Raw genomic sequence first — 20,196 nt, forward strand, 5'->3', positions numbered from 1 at the left:
GGTTTTGAAGATCCAAATTTTATAGAATATGTCTACTATCTTTTGAAAGCACTTTATGGATTGAAGCAAGCACCTAGAGCCTGGTATAATACTTTATCAAAGATTCTCTTAGAAAATCACTTCACAAGAGGTACTGTTGACAAAACTTTATTCTTTAGAAATATTAATGGCTCTAGTATACTTGTTCAAATTTATGTAGATGATATTATATTTGGCTCTACAGATGAAAAACTTTGCAAAAAGTTTGCCAAATTGATGCAAAGTAAGTATGAAATGAGCATGATGGGAGAACTAACTTACTTTCTTGGCTTACAAGTTAAGAAAGTTAGTGATGGAATATTCATTAGTCAAATCAAATATATTTATGATCTTTTAAATAAGTTTGATCTAATGGATTGCACATCTGCAAAAACTCCCATGACCACTATAACTAAACTTGAATTAAACACTACTGAAAAGTCTGTGGATATTTCAAGCTATAGAGGCATGGTTGGCTCACTTTTGTACTTAACAGTTAGTAGGCCAGATATAATGTTTGCTACTTGTCTTTGTGCTAGATTTCAGGCTGAACCTAGAGAATCTCGTGGTTTGCTTATAATAGTATAATATAGATAGATAGGTTGATATTATTATTATTTTTAAATATTTTTTTTATTTTTTTCTTGATTAATTAAATATATTATTGTTATATTATATTATGAATTACTAAAATTAATTTTTAAAAGTGTTTGGTTTCTACAAAAGAGGTAAGAAAAAATTTGAGTGCAATTAGATATTAAGTTGGATAAGAATTCGTAGAATTTGTAGTTATATTAGATATTTGATTTATTGTTATTAATAAAATTATATTTGTTTACACTTTATTTTGTAGGGTGTTATCATAATTTTTTGGAAGGTGTTATCATAATTTTTAGGAAGGTATTAATCGACCAAACGAAACTACCTTTCGCTTATAAAAATATAGTATATATTTTTAGTAGTTAATGGTTTTGAGCGGTGGCCTTGAAAACGTTTGTTTAGAGTTAATTTTCTAACATATTCTCCTCTCTGAATTTTGACTTATACATTTTGTAATCTTGACCTGCATTTTATTTTAATTTTAGAATTTTGAAAACTTAAATGTAATTTTTTTTAAAAAAAGATAAAACAAATTGTGTGAAAACACTACACTTATTATAAATTAGTTGAAAAAGATAAAACAAATAGTGTGAAAACACTACTCTATCATAAATTACATGCATGTATTAGTAGCTATTTAGTATTCATATATATTTTCTGTTTTAATTAATTTTCGGGGCGTAGAAAAAGAGTTTGGCAGTGTAGATTACTCCACATGGCATTTCAGCGTGTGTATGTCTATGACTATTAATTTCGGATTTTTCTGGAGATGTTTTTTGGACATCAGATATTCTCTTCGGGGTGATCAGAATTTATCTTGGGTAACGATTTCGAAATTTCGCTTTTTTACTTCGGTATAATATAGCATGTTAGTGTTTATATATTTATTTCGTAATTTTTAGAAGTTGTTGGAGAAGTCACTTTTGGTCCGAATTTTTTTTTAGATGGCCGTATTTTTCGTTTATGGCTTGTTTATACGTGCAAATATAAATTACTGTATGTTTTAAATTTAGTAGTTTTATTAGAATATAGTTGGGTTGTATTATTTGGGATTGATTTTGAGGGGTTATAACCCCGGGAAAATTCCGTTTTACAAAGACGTTATTTCGAAATTTTTTTCTTAAATATTTATTTCAATTTCAAATTATTTTCTTATATTATTTTCGAAAATCATAATTTGATTCAATTATTTATAATTTGTTTTGATTAATTATTTATTCATTTAATTAATTGATTAATTCATTTAATCAATTAATTTTATTTATAAATAGTTGAATGAAGTGTAATTATTTATAATTGAACCAAATAATATTCTCAAATTATTTTGAGCTTTTAAAATTATATATAGGTATTGAATATTCAATTAATAATATTATTAATTGAATTATTCTTATTTTATTCGTAGTAAATAGACCGTTCATCCGTTTAATACGAAACAAACGCGTCTAGACTAAGAAAAATATTATGCTTCCAATAAAAATACTTTTGAGACCTAAAATCTTTTGTTTCGAAAGGTCGCTTTTTTTGCGAATCATTCTGAGTCGATTAGTGATCGATAAATCATATTTTTGACCCGATTTCAGTTTTAAACATACTGAGTCGAATCTTTTGACGAACTGAGTCATGTGTGATTTGAATTATGTGATACGTGAGTTATGTGTTCACGTTCTATGTGAATTACGTGCGTACGTGGGTAAAGATTCTTGTATTTGATTGTTTTCTTTATGTGTGGGCTATCGTAAGGGTAGACGATAGGGTTTTGACTGCAATTCATCGATTAATTGTCGTTTAAATGATTAAAGTGTTATCTTTTAATTATAGACGCGAATCATTCGAGTTGATCAGGACCAGACATTGGAGAGAATAAAATGGAATGGTATTGGATATCTAGCTTCTGGCAATCACAGGAGCAACACATCAGTGAGTTGTCGAAATAGAAAGACGGTGATGTCTTGAGATGTTAGACTGAGATGGTTATGTTACTGCGAGTGTGCCTAACTGCTAAAAAAACCAAAGGCAAGTTTTCTATGCTATTCTAATTCCCGAATAGTTCAATGTTTTACATATGAAACTACTTATTTATGATTATGCAAGTATCCCTATCTTCACTTATCGTTCAAGTGACATTTATTTTGAATTCTATTATGCAAGTTTCTCTATACATTTCTAATTCCATAATAGTTAAATGCTTTACATATCAAAGTGATTGATTCTGTTTATGTAAGTACTCTTTTCCTATTCTATGTTCAGAATAGTTAAGTGTTTTTACTAATCCAATCACTGGATTTACAAATATTTTAGATTTTGAGAAAGATGATTTTGTTGCGAGTATTCCTGCCCAAGTGAATGGGGGAATACAATTTATAAGGGTGTCAATTATTATGACCTCTTTTCAATAAAATATTTTAAGATTGGATGATTACTGGTTGCGTAAGAGGCCGATGCACGGGTCCAGCGCGAGCTATATTATACAAAGGTGTAATATCTTGCAAGGCTAATATATGCCTTTTTTGGATATTCTATAAGTATCGTATGGCTGTGGGATACCAGTACCTATATTTACGATATGGCTGCGGGATACCGGTGCTCTTTCATGACTGATCATCAGGAACAACATAGTGCATAATTGGTTCCAATCTAAATTTCTAAATTATTTTGATAATCATATAATAAATGATTTATCAAGTAATTTTTTTGGATTAAAGGTGAAATGCAGTTGTGATTCATTTTCTGCTTAATGTTGATATTTAGTTTGTTGTTAAATATCAAAGGTGGTATTGATATATATGATTGATGTTGACTTCAATATGGGATGTTGTGAGTATCAAAGTTAGTATTGATATCTAATTTGATATGACATCAAAATGAGTATTAATATTAAGAGTTCGGTTTTGAATAAAGTCCATAATCACTGTTTCATGTTATTGTTGTTTATGATATCCCCGTAAACACTTTTACGAGTTTTATTCTCGTCGAGATTTCATAGTATTGCTGAAGCATTTTCGCTCAAAATTATAAAAAAGGATTTTGAATACAATTAAGAAACCAAATTATGGGATTCCTTAACTAAAATTTTTCTGATTCAACAATTCTGATTTTAAATGTTCTACTCGATTGCACACGTCGGTTATATATCAGAAATACCATATATATATATATATCCTATAATGAACTTGCTGAGCATTTTTTTCGTTCATACTTGCCTGTTTTTAAATTTAACCTTCCAGTGATGAATGACTTGTGATGTTTAGGTGCGTAATTCGAGAAAGCAAATAAGAGGCTTTTGGAATGTGGTTGGTACAAGGTTGCGAAGCTAATGTAAGTTCTGTTGTATAAAGTTGTTTGTATATATATTAGTTATGTTATTTTATAGTTCGGCCTAGTATACTTATTTTCGAAGTTATACTAGCGGGTTAAGTTTTAAAATTGAGAATTGTTGAAAAGAGTTTTAAAAGAAAGTGAGAAATTTATTTGTGAAATTTGGATATCTTGTTTCTAGAACTGTAACCTTAAAAGATCTTGGTGTAGTTTTGGGGTCGTAGATGTTATTTTTCAATTGTTAAGAACTGTTTACCGTTAAACAGGTTGATTTGGATTGAGGTTTCATTTTGACGACCAAATCCCCCGACCTCGGATCTGGGTGCGTTACAGGTTGGTATCAGAGCTGAGGTTATAGTAAATGAGAAACGAGAGTTGTAGGAGTTTGTATAGTTATGTAAGGGCGTCTGAGCTCTTGTCAAGTTCGTATTGGACTATTGGATATAGTACCAATGATTAAGTTAAGATAGGCGTGCTTGTTTGTGATAGTTATGCTGAGCTGGATAGAACCCATGACAGCCGCAAACGTCTATTGTGGAATCTTTTAAGCCTACTACGAGTTGACAATGGCGTAGGGTATCAATAACCTTAAGACGTGGAGAATAAAAGTTTGGAATCGGATGACGAGTCATCAGGTGAGCTCAAATAGAAGATAAGTATTAAGACCTTATCAATACCTTCTCTTTCTATAACTTCTTTTGACATCTCTCAAAAAGAGGTACTTGTTAGAGGATATATTCCTTAACACCCGTTTTCAATCACGTAATGTGCCAGAGGCTGTCATGAAGCCTTTTTCAGATTTTGATAGCTCTGTCAAGTTGCAATATTGAAATTTCCACCTTTCTTATATGGTGGATAGTTTATTGGTGATACATCACCACTTAGCCATTTTATGCCAGAATCTTGTTTTCAGGATTTCATTTTTCTCCAGAAATATTAGCTTTGAAACCTTTTTAGTTTTGATCCGTGGATTGCCCTAACAAGTTATTTATTAGAATTCCTTTATTATTCATTTTATTTTGAATTCATTTCATATTTTTTTATTCTGACTGAGATGAACAACCCTAACTATAGGGGACACAATTTATACCTGTCTGTGTGATAGGAGTTGGATGGGACGCCATCACTTGTGTGTATTGTGACTACAAGAAGGTTAACAACCTTTAGTAGTGTCTTAATTTGGGCACGCAACACCCAGTTCGTTTGATCATATTGAGCTCTTAGTTATTTGTATTTAAGTTTGATCCAAATTTTAGTCCCATTAGTCTAATTCATTTTTAAATCCTAGTCCTTGTCTAATTTTAATATTTTTTTTCTATTATTCTATTATTAATTAAATTCTAAAAACTACAAGATATTACAATAGATTTTCTGATATGAAATAAAATAAACCCTAATTGCGTAACTAATGTCACACTACTTAGATCTAATTTGGTCCGTAAGAGAAGCCCGATTAACAAGACTCGAAACCCTAAATATTTATTAATTTCGTAATTAATGAATATGGGTAAAATCAGCTACCCAATGGTATTCTAATAGAATATTATTCCCCGAAGATTGTCTTCCAAGAAACCTCAAAGGATAAAGAATCAATTTTCTACATTCTAGGATTCCAAAGTCCGATATGAGTCTAAGACTTATCGACCAAGTCTAAGTACTTTTCAAACACTACATAAGGAGAGAAATAAAGTGCTCTAATATTATATTATTAAATGAAAGTTAGCACTTAGTAGAAGAAGGGGTATGTTAGTTATTTATAAGTAATGGAGGAAGAAGGAACTTTAGTGAAATAAGGACGGGCTAAGATTCTGTTGAAGCATATTTTTTAGCATCATTTCTTAAATTTCAGTTTAAAATAACGAATATAGAATATTTTGGAGTTGCTCTTAGGTATAATATCTACTTGTCACCCTATTATTATATCTAATATGTAAAATATACATTTGTTTGTATAATTTTAGATAATAAAAAATAAACAAGCTACATCTGCTATTTATATGCAATCATCTATATTTTGAAAATAGATATTTCACATAGAGCGGATGCACACGTTATTTATAATTGCACACTACTTCTATATATGGCTTTTCTGACAGGTTTTTCATCATTGTACGAGCAATTCAAATACTCTAGTTACGTTTTTTTAAAAGTAATATAAAATATTAAATTTTTTTCAGGTATAAAATATTGAATCTTAACTATATAAAAAATTATGTATTTTTTGTCCTTGAAACTTTTTTAAACTTCCTAAATAATTTTTATATAAAATTTATTCTCAAAATTAGGATAAGAAAAATTATATTGTTATAAAATTAAGAAAAGATGTATATAATAATAAAAATAATGAAGGAGGGAAAGAGAATCCTAAGTATGACAAGGAAATAGTGGCTCCTAAAAATTTGAGAATAATTTAGAGTATCTCCGAGCTAATCACCTATTAGAGTAATTCTAATAGAGTGTTAGTTCATTTCTTATATTTAATATAAAATATTGGATCTTAGTAATTTAGAACATTGATAAGAATTTTGAATTTCAACAATATTTTTTATATTAGTTCATTATTTGATAGTATATTATTAAAAGTAATTTTCAAACACTACATAATAGGGAGATAAACAAAGTGCTCTAATATTATATTATTAAATGAAATTTAGCACTTAGTAGAAGAAGGGGTATGTTAGTTATTTATAAGTAATGGAGGAAGAAAGAACTTTAGTGAAATAAGGACGGGCTAAGATTCTCTTCAAGCACATTTTTTAGGATCATTTCTTAAATTACAGTTTAAAATAACGAATATAGAATATTTTGGAGTTGCTCTTAGGTATAATATCTACTTGTCACCCTATTATTATATCTAATATGTAAAATATACATTTGTTTGTATAATTTTAGATAATAAAAAATAAACAAGCTACATTTGCTATTCATATGCAATCATCTATATTAATTAACGTCATCTACATGCTTAAATTCTTTTATGTAACCCTAGTCATATCTTATTATAATTTTTCTTATTTATAATATATATATAACATGTTAGTTTAAGTCATTTTTTCAATATTTAAGGTAATTTTCAAATACTTAATTATGATTATAAAAGTTATGTATATTTGTCATTATTATATGTATTGATGTACTATTTATATTTTATTTATAAAATATTAATGTTATATAATATTAAGTATAAATTGTTCCTTTATTTTTTGCTAAATATAAAAAATTCTAATATAATAATATTAAGATGATTTTCAATTAATTTTTAAATTTTTTAATATATTTTCAACCAACTATAATAATTTTTATTCTTATTTTATAATATTTACTTTAAAATATTGACATAAATACAATAATGTTAATTAATTTACTTTCACTAATATATATTTGTAATTTACAAAAAAATAATATTTTGAATATTGTTAATGAATCTATACTATATATAATATAATAACCGGAATGAGGTATAATTTGGTATACATTTTTTTTAATTGGTTTGGTTATCCCCATTTATAACCGTCAGACCTTTTTAATCAAGTGATGAAGACCGTTAGATTCAAATACTAAAAAAATACACACTACTCAAACTCACAGATTCGAACCACACCAATAATAAATATTTATATTATTATTTATACACTACTAAAACTCTCATGTTTGAACACCACCAACAACAAATATTTATATTATTATTTATACGCTATCCAAGATTCAGGTTCGAATTTCGTTAATAACAAAAAAAATTATATTAAATTATTTATACATATACTAATAATATTATGATCCAAAAAAAATTTATTTGTAAAGCTAGTATAACTAATACCACTTGTTCAACAGATTTTGAGTTAATTATATTTTAGTTAAGTAGTGGCCTTGAAAACGTTTGTTAGAGTTAATTTTCTAACATATTCTCCTCTCCGAATTTTGACTTGTAGAATTAATTAATTTAGGAGTTTAGGGGGTTGCTCTAAACAAAAGATAGGATCTGCAAACGAAGCAGCGGCATAAAAATGGGTAGCTCAAAACAGTGTAAAGGAAGCTACCAATTGTTGGCCTGAACATCATCATCGTCATCTTGTTATCATTAGTGGAGATGGATGAAGCACAGGTAAGAATTCCAGGCAGGTACGATGGGTTTGTTTATTCATTGCCGGAGACTCAACAACATTTCATCTCCATCGAAGCTTTTGTTGACCCAGTTTGCCCAGACAGCAGAGACTCTTGGCCTCCACTTAAACAACTTGTTCATCACCATTCTTCTTCTATTCTTCTCATTGTCCATCCCTTTCCTTTACCGTTAGTACCCCACCTTTCATTTTGTTTTTAGATACTCTATTTATATATTTCTTTTAATATAGTAGATTCTTGATTATTTACAGTATCTAATGAAACAAACAACTTTATATTCATAACAGTCTCAGCTTTTAGGATAATATTTAAATGATATACATGGGTTTTTTTTTATGCAAGTGTTGAATTTTGTTTCATACCCCTAACTCGAAGCATGGATTCTTTGATAACCCAAAGAATCCCCGGCGAATTATTGGGATACTTGGATGCTTACAAATCTTAACTAAAATTCATCCTTTTCACAATTGCTACTAAAAACATAACTGATTTTGGTTTGAATTGTTGTGTGTTGGGGGATTATCATGTATTTGATTCAGTTTTGCATAAATTTATTAGATTTGTTGATGAATTCTAATGTTTATAACATCAAATACATGATTGTAATATTATTTTATGTGTATCCCCGCACCCATATCCCTGTTTCTTAGATGATACCTTTTTATTTTGCAGTTACCATGACAATGCCTTTGTCACTTCACGTGCTCTGCATGTTGTAGACAAGATCAACAGTTCTGCTACTTTCAGTTTATTGGAGAAGTTCTTTGAGCACCAGGTGCCTGATAAATGCTCATCGTAACCTTATATTGAAAAACAAAGAAGCAGCTTCCTTTTGTGCTATGTCTTATTTTGTGCAACACAAAACAAAACTAGGGTAGATATGAATATATGATTATATTTCAAGCCAATCCTAATCAAAGAATGTGAAAATTTTCATTCAATTATCAAACATCAATCATTGCACACTTTGCAGCGTTTCGACTGTTATAAATACTGAATATGTATATAGTATATGTTAATATTTGCTCGTAACTTGGATCACTTTTTTCCCAAGCTTTAGGTTTACAAGCTCTGTCAAAATGGTTTTGAGAAGAGTATTTTTATATAATTCATGTGTCAGTACAAGCATATGGGCATTTCAAAGTATGCTTGCGGGCTCACCAAATGTTGTTTGCCAAGCACATTAGTTTGCTTTACTGAAGAAAATCACATTTTTTCCTACAATATTTCTTTCTCCATTACTTGTCTATATTATATCACAGAGAAATATGATTATGTGGGATTGTTTTCCTGTTAATACAAACATTGTCTATTTTGTCATATTTAAAGTGATTTGGTCCATGTCATTAATTGGGACAGGAGAGGTTCTACAATGCTCAAACCTTCAACTTGTCAAGGGCATCTGTTGTAGATCATGTCGCAAAGTTTGCATCTGAGGCAACTGGTCTGTCCTATATATCTGCTATTCAAGATGGCTTCAAGGACAGAACAACTGATCAAGCAACAAGAATTTCTTTCAAGGTGATATTGGATCTTTTATGTGTGTATCTTTCCTTCTAGCTAATATTTAATAATTTCAGTTTAAACGTAACATTTTCACACTAAACGGCATCTATCATGCTCTGTTGTATAGTATGGCTGTTCAAGAGGGGTCTTTGGGGCACCATTTTTCTTTGTTAACGGATTTGTATTACCTAATCCGGGCTCACCTGTTGATTATAAAACATGGAGAAGCATCATCGATCCATTACTTGACAAGAATGGAATTCAGAGACTGGATCATGTACAATTCTATTAATCTTGAACAAAATGTTCGCGGCACACCATTTGTTCTTTTACAGGTTTGGTGTATGCACTCCATTTGTTAACAACATATTGAGTGAAGAAATTATAGTTGTAAAACCCTGCCTGCAGTGAGATGGGTTAATTATTAAGATTAGTTGCAGTAATCTTTTTGTTAGTATATACAATCCTCCTTCTTTCCGCTGGATTTGTAGTATTACGTCGAATATTTCCGCCGAGAAAAGTTAAAAATATGGGAACTGAACATGTACACATAATATCTATCACCCCTTGATTTGATTTTTATTTATTTTTATTATTTTATGTAGCTTTCCCTGGGTCCTCAGATTAAAAAACACCGAGTTGAACCCATTTTGGTGCGTCCTGTTCCCGTACTTCTTGCCATTTCACTATTTCATACTTAAATAACGAAATGATCCTGAAATTAAAATATTTATTTATGGTATTCGTTCTTACAACATTCATAAACTTCACTACCCTTCTTCACTCATATTAACACTGCTGGAATTCGGAGATCTTTGAGGCAGGCAGTGTTATGTAAGAGTGAATTCCGAGACCTTTAGTCATACTCCGATAACACTAATCCCAACCCCAAATCTCAATATATTTCCTAATTCCCCAGATCCAAGTCATGCTTGATCTTCAACCATTACTTCTTGAGAAAATCCAAAGCTGGTTTCAATAAACACAATGATGCTCTCTTGTCATGCTCCTTGAAGCACACAATTTTGTTGCGTGGTTTGGACAAGATTGTTGCATGGTCTTTGTCAAAACCACTGTTTTGTTGAAGCACTGCCCTCAATGTGTTGGTGTAAATCCTGATATATGCATTTTCAATACTCTGACTGACGGATTGAACAAGAATAGACGTCCTGAAAAACCAAGAGTCTTTTTTTACGGTCTTCCTTCCTTGCGTTTGCGACCTACTGTCAAGACATACAACATGATGATTTAAGGATCATGTCAAGAAGGGTTACTCGATGAAGCAGATACACTATTCAAAGAAATGATAGCTGGTGATTGCTTGCCAAGTGATCTTACCTACAACACATTTAAGTACAATGAAGCTGGTGTACTTACAGATGACATGCATGCTCGCGGCTTCTAGGCAGGTGCTTCTACTATGAAAGAACAAGATCCTGCTCCTCTTGTTTTGTAGAAGTTTTTAATAACATATATAGCTACTTAGAAGGTAATTCTTTATTTTCGAGAAAAAAGTAACGTACAATTGTTTGAATTAGTCGTAAATTTGTTGGATCAAAAATTTACCTAGACAACTTGCTTATCTGATTGTCTTCCAAGCAGATGTATTTACCGCCTTTGTGATATTGAATCCAACACATAGGTGATAAGTCCTGGTGGCGGGGCTACTCCTTCGACGGCGTCCTGGATCCTTCTCCGCTGCAGAGGTGTAGCTGTGGTTGGGTTCCCACAAAATAACACCGGAAGGGGGGTTGCAGTCTGTTAGGGCGAAAACACGCACTAATATTCACGCAAGTATACGCGTTCGCAAGTAATATAGAATACTTTCTAATTCATTCCCTCAGAGACTCAGGCTAAATTATTGTCTAATTAAACTCACTCACCAATGTATGATTACTTCTAAATGTTAAGATAATAACACTTAAAATTGTTGATCAAATATTAACTATAATTAACTACTTAGTTAACCACTTAACTAACACTTCAAATTATCAATAATAAAACACTCATGAGATCACAACTTCATTATTACTTCCTTCTATAGCCATTGTTATTACCTTTAGCATGTGACAGTGATGACATTAATCGAATAACACGAAACTGATAAAAGCCAACTTTCATTGTACTAATACCATTCTACCAAGCATCCACAATTAAGATAGAAATTGAATAGTCATCAATTATGTTGAGTTCCTATATGTCTACAGAAATTGACAACACAACGATTTAAGCACAAGTTATTCCTTTTGATTACATAGGGCAAATAAAACTGTTAGAATTACCCACTAATCATGCACAACGTACATGAACCTATGCTAGCATGGTAAGTTCTAAATCTCAAGATCCACCGTCGCTTCACAAGAGATTAACAACCTATCTTATATGTTCGCGACACACATAAGACGAATACGCACAACCAATACTAGATATCATGCAATCATCACACACTAAAGTATTAAACAATTAACTAAAGAATTCCATAATAAATCCGTTGTAACCCCATGATCACGATTAGCCCATAATAGAACTCATCGCCATCATGGGTTCATATGAAATCATGATAAACAAACACAAGAAAATAATAACTAAACTAATTATATTAAAACAGAGTACGTCACAAGAGTAAATAAGTCAAAGCAAGAAAACTAGCATCCAACGTTACAACGAAACAAGAATCACAAGAATATATGCTTCCTCTTCGTTGCGGTGTGCTAAATCGGTCTTCTTCCTTATCTCCTTCGCTCCTTGCGTAAAACACAATCTAAAACATAATCTCCTTAATAATCTCTATGAAAACGTCTCAAATCTACCTATATAATAGTCCCATAAAACTCAGATTACATAGAAGTTGGAAGCCACACAGAAGTAGAAGTCTAAAATAATTCAGCTTTTTTTCCCGACCCTGCGCGGCCGCTCAGCATTTCTGCGCGGGCGCGCAGGCTACTGCGCGGCCGCTCAGCATTGCTGCGCGGGCGCGCAGGACCCTACTGGAAAAATTCCAAGCTTGCTCCGTTTCTTCTCCGTAATCTGCCCATTCCTTTCCTCCCGCAATGGTGAACACATGCCAAGGCTTATTCTTGATGATTCCTCCCCCGAAATGCAACTAATACCCTGAAATGCATAAACACTAGAAAAACGCATTAAATACACAAAATACTTGATTTCAAGACACCAATTTAAGCCATTTTAAGACGTTCTAAGTGGTATAAAATGCCACTTATCACACCCCCAAACTTAAATCGATGCTTGTCCTCAAGCGTCACAGACTCAAAACAAATAAAAATATGCATGAATGCAATCTATATGAAAATGCAACGATCCCCCTTACTACAATTAACCAACCAAATTGTCACATCTCAACGAATGCAGTTAGACATCTAAAGATCAATAAACTCATGCAACCGGACAAACAGCCAGAAACGTGGTGTGTGCAAATGCTTAACAGATATGCTTCGGAACTAGACCAATTACTATGACTAGACTATCCTCAAGGCAATCCTACGATTATACAAAGAATAAAAATTCTAGGCACAAAGTGATATACAACACTACAAGAACTCTGGAGCTTACTACGGAATTGTGCTTTTTATTTACAACTCAAATGCTTATTTGACCGTGCAATGAGTGAGGTCCACAAAAGACTTATACAATGGTATCCATGTAACGAGCGTTAGGTTAGCGGATCCCAGACTCTAAAAGCCTTAGGTCACTAGGCACAAAGTCCCCTAAGAACTTAATAACTCGAATACCAAAGAGCCCACTCTTGATCAATTATGCCGAATTTTTTTTTTTTTCATAACTTCTGAGCAAGTGCGTTTCGCTTCATCTTACTCAACCCTAGACTACTCGCAACATAAGCGAGCCGGCTACTAGCCATTTGACGCCTAGCCACAACTAGCAACAACTTCCATATTTTTTTTTCTCCAAAACAATTTTTCTTTTTCATGTTTTTATCACTAAGAACCTATAATCGAATTCTAAGCATAATAAATAGATTGACCTTGAAAATAACCAAATCATAAAAACAATCTAGCCCTTACGCATTCTTTAAGACTCAGTGGATTTACATTTGTTTCTAGCATGCATATCAACCTACACAACTTAATATCACTTTAATGCTATCACTACACTCACATCAATATCACAATTCAGTCGATAAATCATTGCAAAAGGGATCATAGTAAATGCATGAGCTACATGACATTCATAAAAAAAACTATATGGCATAAATTATGCAACTATATGAACTAACTATCATGAATATGCAACTAAATGACACACACACAATATTCCTTTAACTACCACCCCCAGACTAAAAATCTTCACTGTCCTCAGTGAAAGTAGTAGAAAGGAACACAGGGTATACCTACTCGGAGTCATCATCATCACCCTCAGCGGGTGGAGTATCAGGCGGCGGGTATGCAGAGTCCTCACCAAAAACTGGCCACTGGATATCAGCTCCAAGGCCTCGAAAAGCAGTCCCTAACGCAAGGGTGAGCTCCTGAGCAAACCTACTCTGCGTCTCATACATGGCATCCATCCGCCGTGAAAACCTCCTATACTGGGCATCACCCATCCCAGCACCCTCCCGAGCTCTCGACGAACCAGCCTCACCATGCCCTGGCCTAGCCATAGTAGCACCTCGTGCTGGACGCCCTCCTGGAAGACGATAACCCAGCCCATGCTCCTCAGGCTCACCACCGGTCCACTCCTGTATCCCATTCAGAGTGCCAGAATCTATCGGAGCTGCTGGCAACTGCAACTGCTCATGAGCCGGCCAGTTCACTCCCACTGCTCGGCATAGCTTCGTAACCGTGGATGCATAAGGGATGTTCATATGCTTTGCTCCCCTCAAAAACATCAGAATTCCTTGGTAGATAAACTCACCAAGGTCCACATAGTATTCCTCATTCAGAATTCCCCACAACAGCTGTGCTCTCTCAACTGTGACCTCGTGTGCATGTGAAGAAGTCAAAATATTAGCACATATAAATGCATTCCATGCACGGGCATACCTGTTCATGGCGATCGCCGGAAAGTGACGATACTCATTATTGGCTGGACTGCGGTTCCAAACTGTGCCCGGTCGACAGAGAGTCGCACAAATCAAATCCAAGTCAAAATCCTCAGCAGTCTTTTCATTCCAGTTCTCCTCCTCGGGCTTCCTCTCTCGCTGTCCAATCACACGGTGAATCGCCGCAGGATGATAATCAACCGTCAGCCCACAGGCTACAGAAAACCCATTCTTTTTAGCCTTCACGTTCGCGTAGAACTCGCGAACAACGCTCATCGGTACTGCTTCGGGTGACTCACAAAAAGCTATCCACCCCTTCTCTGCAATCATGGGCAACAACTCACCATCCCTCCCTGATGGTAAAAACCCCCTCTCCTTCAGAATCGGCTTCCCCAACAGCCTAGTGTACTCCTCCTCCGCAGCTCTGTCAGTTAACCGAGGCCTTGCAGCAGTGCCCCTCGAAGAATCAGCAGTATGAACTGTGCTGCTGCTGTCAATAGTGCGTGCTCTCTTGGGTGCCATTGATTCGTGAATAGAAGTGTGTAAGAACTAATTTTTGATGTTTGTGAGAGGGTTTAAGTGTAGGAAGTTTTGTGGGAGATATGTAGGATAGGTGTATGTATATATAGGGTGTGGATTAGATTAGGGTTTGGGAATTAAGGGATAAAATCATGGGGTAGTGGGAACAATTCGTGGATTTATGGGCTAAAACTATTTTTGTATTTTTGTTTTTGTTTTTTTTTTTCTGAACTGCAAAAAATTTTCTGGAACTCGACCCCTGCGCGGCCGCTCAGCATTTCTGCGCGGGCGCGCAGCAAGCTGCGCGGCCGCTCAGCATAGCTGCGCATGCGCGCAGAGGGTCTCTGGAATTTTTTTTTTCAGCCCCTGTTTTCTGATTTTTTTGTGTTTTTGGATAGGTTATTAACTTCTAAGGGTTCCTGTAACAACAATTCATGGGTTGCCTCCCACGCAGCGCTTCTTTTTCGTCATTAGCTTGACGTTCCGTACCTTTCTCAAGTAGTCAACAAAATGGCACTAACCACCTCTCGGTTTGCCATGTCCCCATAGTAGTGCTTCAACCGCTGACCGTTAACCTTGAATGCTTGGTCCGAATCATTCTCAAAAATTTCCACCGCTCCATGTGGAAACACAGTTTTGACAATAAAAGGTCCAGACCACCTTGATTTCAACTTCCCAGGAAAAAGTCGGAGCCGAGAGTTGAATAAAAGAACTTGTTGCCCTGACACAAATAACTTAGGATGTAGCTTCCTATCGTGCCACCTCTTCACCTTTTCCTTATACATTTTGTTATTCTCGTACGCTTGAAGTCGAAATTCATCAAGTTCATTAAGCTGAAGCATTCTTTTCTTACCAGCTGCATCTAAATCCAGGTTCAATTTCTTCAATGCCCAGTAGGCCTTATGCTCAAGCTCCGCCGGTAGATGACATCCCTTACCGTACACCAACTGAAACGGTGACATCCCAAGTGGAGTTTTGTATGCTGTTCTGTAAGCCCAAACAGCTTCATCGAGCTTTAAAGACCAATCCTTCCTTGACGGACAAACAACCTTCTCTAGAATGCGCTTTATCTCTCTGTTAGACACTTCCGCTTGATCATTTGTTTGCGGATGATAGGCAGTAGCTACTCGATGATTCACATTATAACGCCGCATCATAGAAGTGAACTTACGGTTGCAAAAATGCGATCCTTCATCACTTATGATTACCCGAGGCCTTCCAAACCTTGTGAAAATTTGCTTATGAAGAAAATTTAGTACTACCTTTGCATCATTTGTCGGTAAAGCTTTAACTTTGACCCATTTTGAGACATAATCGACTGCCAGCAAGATGTACTGATTATTGCAAGACGAGATAAAAGGCCCCATGAAATCGATTCCCCACACATTAAAGACCTCGACTTCAAGCATCACATTTAATGACATCTCATCCTTCCTTGACAAATTTCCCACTCTTTGGCAACGATCACACCTTAAAATAAACTGATGAGCATCCTTGAACAAAGTAGGCCAGAAAAAACCTGCTTGCAGAATACGAGCTGTCGTCTTCTCACCTCCATAGTGTCCACCATAAACCGTGGAATGGCAGTCTCGTAATATCCCCTCCGTCTCACAGAACGGGATACATCTCCTGATGATCTGGTCAGCTCCCTGTCTAAACAAATATGGTTCATCCCACATATACCACTTCACCTCATGCAGAAACTTCTTCTTTTGCGCGGATGTCAAATTAAGAGGCATTATATTGCTGACAAGATAGTTTAAATATCTGCAAACCATGGTTCTTCCTCCTGAATTGCAAACAACTGCTCATCCGGAAAAGATTCATTGATTAATGTCCTATCTTGTGAAGTAGAATCGGGATTCTCCAACCTAGAGAGATGGTCAGCTACTTGATTCTCGGTACCTTTTCTATCTTTGATCTCTAACTCAAATTCCTGAAGTAAAAGCACCCAACGAATGAGTCTCGGCTTCAAATCCTTCTTAGAAACCAGATAGCGAATAACTGCATGATCAGTGAATACTGTTACTTTCGTACCAAGCAGATAAGATCGAAATTTCTCAAAGCCAAAGACTATAGCCAAAAGCTCCTTCTCAGTAGTGGTGTAGTTCAATTGGGCACCATTTAAAGTCTTACTCGCATAGTAGACCACATGGAAGAGATTTTTCTTGCGCTGTCCCAGAACTGCACCTACCGCATAATCACTCGCATCACACATTATCTCAAACGGTTCTGTCCAATCTGGTGCTGTAATAACTGGTGCAGTGATCAAACTCTTCTTGAGAGTCTCGAATGCTGCCAAACATTCATCATCAAATTTGAAAGGCACATCTTTCTCAAGCAAATTACACAACGACTTAGATATCTTTGAAAAGTCCTTGATGAATCGCCGATAAAAACCCGCATGACCAAGAAAACTACGGATTCCTTTCACAGAATTGGGTGGGGGAAGATTTTCAATGACTCCCACCTTGGCCTTGTCCACCTCCAGACCCTTGCTAGAGACCTTATGCCCAAGGATAATGCCTTCACGCACCATAAAATGACATTTCTCCCAATTAAGCACCAAATTAGTTTCCACGCATCTTTTGAGTATGGCGCGCAGATTATTCAAACATTCATCATATGAGTGTCCAAAGACGGAGAAGTCATCCATGAACACTTCGACGTTATTTCCAATCATGTCAGAGAATATAGCCATCATACATCTCTGAAAGGTGGCCAGGGCGCCACATAACCCAAACGAAACTCTACGAAAAGCAAATGTGCCAAATGGACAAGTGAAGGTAGTCTTTTCCTGGTCCTCTGGTGCAATACAAATCTGATTATACCCGGAATAACCATCCAGAAGACAAAAATACTCATGTCCCGCAATCTGTCAAGCATTTGATCAATAAATGGAAGAGGAAAGTGATCCTTCCTTGTTGCTTTGTTTAATTTCCTATAATCCATGCATACTCTCCATCCTGTAACTGTTCGAGTAGGGATGAGCTCATTCTTTTCATTTGCGACCACAGTGATACCTCCTTTCTTAGGAACACATTGTACGGGGCTCACCCACGAGCTGTCAGAAATAGGATAAATGATGCCTGCATCTAGCCATTTCAGAATTTCTTTCTTCACCACCTCCTTCATGATGGGATTCAGTCTTCGTTGCTGTTCCACAGTTGGCTTACTACCTTCCTCTAGCAGAATTTTATGCATACAATATGAAGGACTTATCCCCTTGATGTCTGCTATGGTCCATCCTATAGCCGATTTGAATTCTCTCAAAATCCTTAAGAGCTTATCTTCCTCACTACCTGAAAGGTCAGCTGAAATAATAACAGGTAACGTAGAGGAATCACCTAAAAAAGCATACCTCAAGTGTTCAGGTAGTGGTTTGAGCTCCAAGGTAGGTGCTTCCTCTATTGATGGTTTGAGCTTCCCTTCAGCATTCTTAAGGTCAGAAGTACCAAGAGATTCAAATGGTATGTCCAGCTTTTGCTTCCAGGGAGAAGCGTTCAGATATTGTAATTGCTCGTTGCTATCTTCATCATCACTGTCAAATTCCCCCACTAAGGCCTTTTCCAATGCATCAGACATTAGCATGTGCTCGAGTTCCGAAGTAACCGCGGAATCAATCACATCCACTTTTAAGCACTCCTCATCTTCTGTAGGGAATTTCATTGCCTTGAATACGTTGAAGGTCACATCCTGATCTTGGACCCGCATAGTAAGTTCCCCTTTTTACACATCTATCAAGGTACGGCCAGTAGCCAAGAAAGGCCTCCCCAAGATTATGGGAATCTTCTTATCTTCCTCAAAATCCAGAATAACAAAATCTGCTGGAAAGAAGAGCTTATCCACCTTGACGAGCACATCCTCAACTATGCCCCTTGGGTAAGTAATGGAACGGTCCGCCAATTGTAGCGACATGTATGTGGGTTTTGGATCAGGCAGATCCAGCTTTTTAAAGATCGACAAGGGCATCAGATTAATGCTTGCTCCCAAATCACAAAGGCACTTGTCAAAAGTTAGATTGCCAATGGTGCAAGGAATGGTGAAGCTTCCTGGATCTTTCAGTTTTGGTGGTAACTTTTGTTGCAGAACAGCGCTGCATTCTTCCGTGAGAGCAACGGTTTCAAGGTCATCCAGTTTCACCTTCCTTGAAAGAATAGTCTTCATAAACTTCGCATAACTAGGCATTTGTTCCAGAGCCTCAGCGAAAGGTATATTGATGTGAAGTTTCTTGAACACCTCCAGAAACTTCCCGAACTGTCTATCCAGCTTTTGTTGCTGCAATCTCTTAGGAAAAGGTGGTGGAGGATAGAGCTGTTTCTCCCCTGTATTAGCCTCAGGAAGAGTGTGTTCAACAGTAGTCTTCCTTGGTTCCGCCGCTTTCTCCTTTTGCTTAGATTCTTCATCTCTAACTTCAGCTTCGACTTCTTTTGCCTTTTCAGCATCAGCTACTTTTCCAGACCTTAAGGTAATAGCCTTGACTTGCTCTTTAGCTTCCTTCCTGCCTGGTACTTCCGTGTCACTGGGAAGAATGCCAGGTTGACGATTGAGCACTGCATTGGCTAATTGACCGATTTGATTTTCCAAGGTCTTGATAGAAACCGCCTGACTCTTGCACAACAACTTAAGTTCCTCAAAATCAGCACTAGTAGGTGCAGCTGCACTTCCTTGTTGAGGATATGATTGCCTTGTAGCATACTGCTGTGGTTGCTGGAATCCAGGTGGGTTAAAATGTTTACTCACCCCTTGCTGATATGGTGGCTGAATAGCATTCTGATTATTCCCCCAGCTAAAATTTGGATGATTTCTGTTATTAGGATGATAGGTCGCTGGCACAGGCTGCTGTTGTCGCTAATAATTATTCACATACTGAACAGATTCGTTGACAAGAGAACACTGATCCGTAGCATGAGAACCTGCACAAAGCTCACAAACCATAGCTATTTGATTAACTCCATACGTAGCCAGAGAATCAACCTTTATTGATAGCGCTTGGAGCTGGGCTGCAATAGCGGTGGCTGCATCAACTTCCAGAATACCTGCTACCTTGCCTGACGTCATCCTCTGAGTTGGGTTTTGATGCTCATTTGCAGCCATCG

The 20,196-nt window shown here is 35.6% G+C and overlaps 1 protein-coding gene across 1 annotated transcript; it reads left to right on the forward strand.

Moving 5' to 3' along the window:
- The first annotated feature begins 7,848 nt into the window (after positions 1-7,848).
- On the forward strand, positions 7,849-10,041 carry LOC141663455 (uncharacterized). Its single transcript, XM_074469288.1, has 4 exons — positions 7,849-8,226; positions 8,731-8,833; positions 9,418-9,579; positions 9,692-10,041. The coding sequence occupies exons 1-4, from the start codon at positions 8,024-8,026 to the stop codon at positions 9,854-9,856; spliced, it is 633 nt and encodes a 210-aa protein (XP_074325389.1). The 5' UTR covers positions 7,849-8,023; the 3' UTR covers positions 9,857-10,041.
- Positions 10,042-20,196: the final 10,155 nt, after the last annotated feature.

Source organism: Apium graveolens, chromosome 1 (assembly GCF_009905375.1).
Source record: "Apium graveolens cultivar Ventura chromosome 1, ASM990537v1, whole genome shotgun sequence".
NCBI classification, from domain to species: domain Eukaryota; kingdom Viridiplantae; phylum Streptophyta; class Magnoliopsida; order Apiales; family Apiaceae; genus Apium; species Apium graveolens.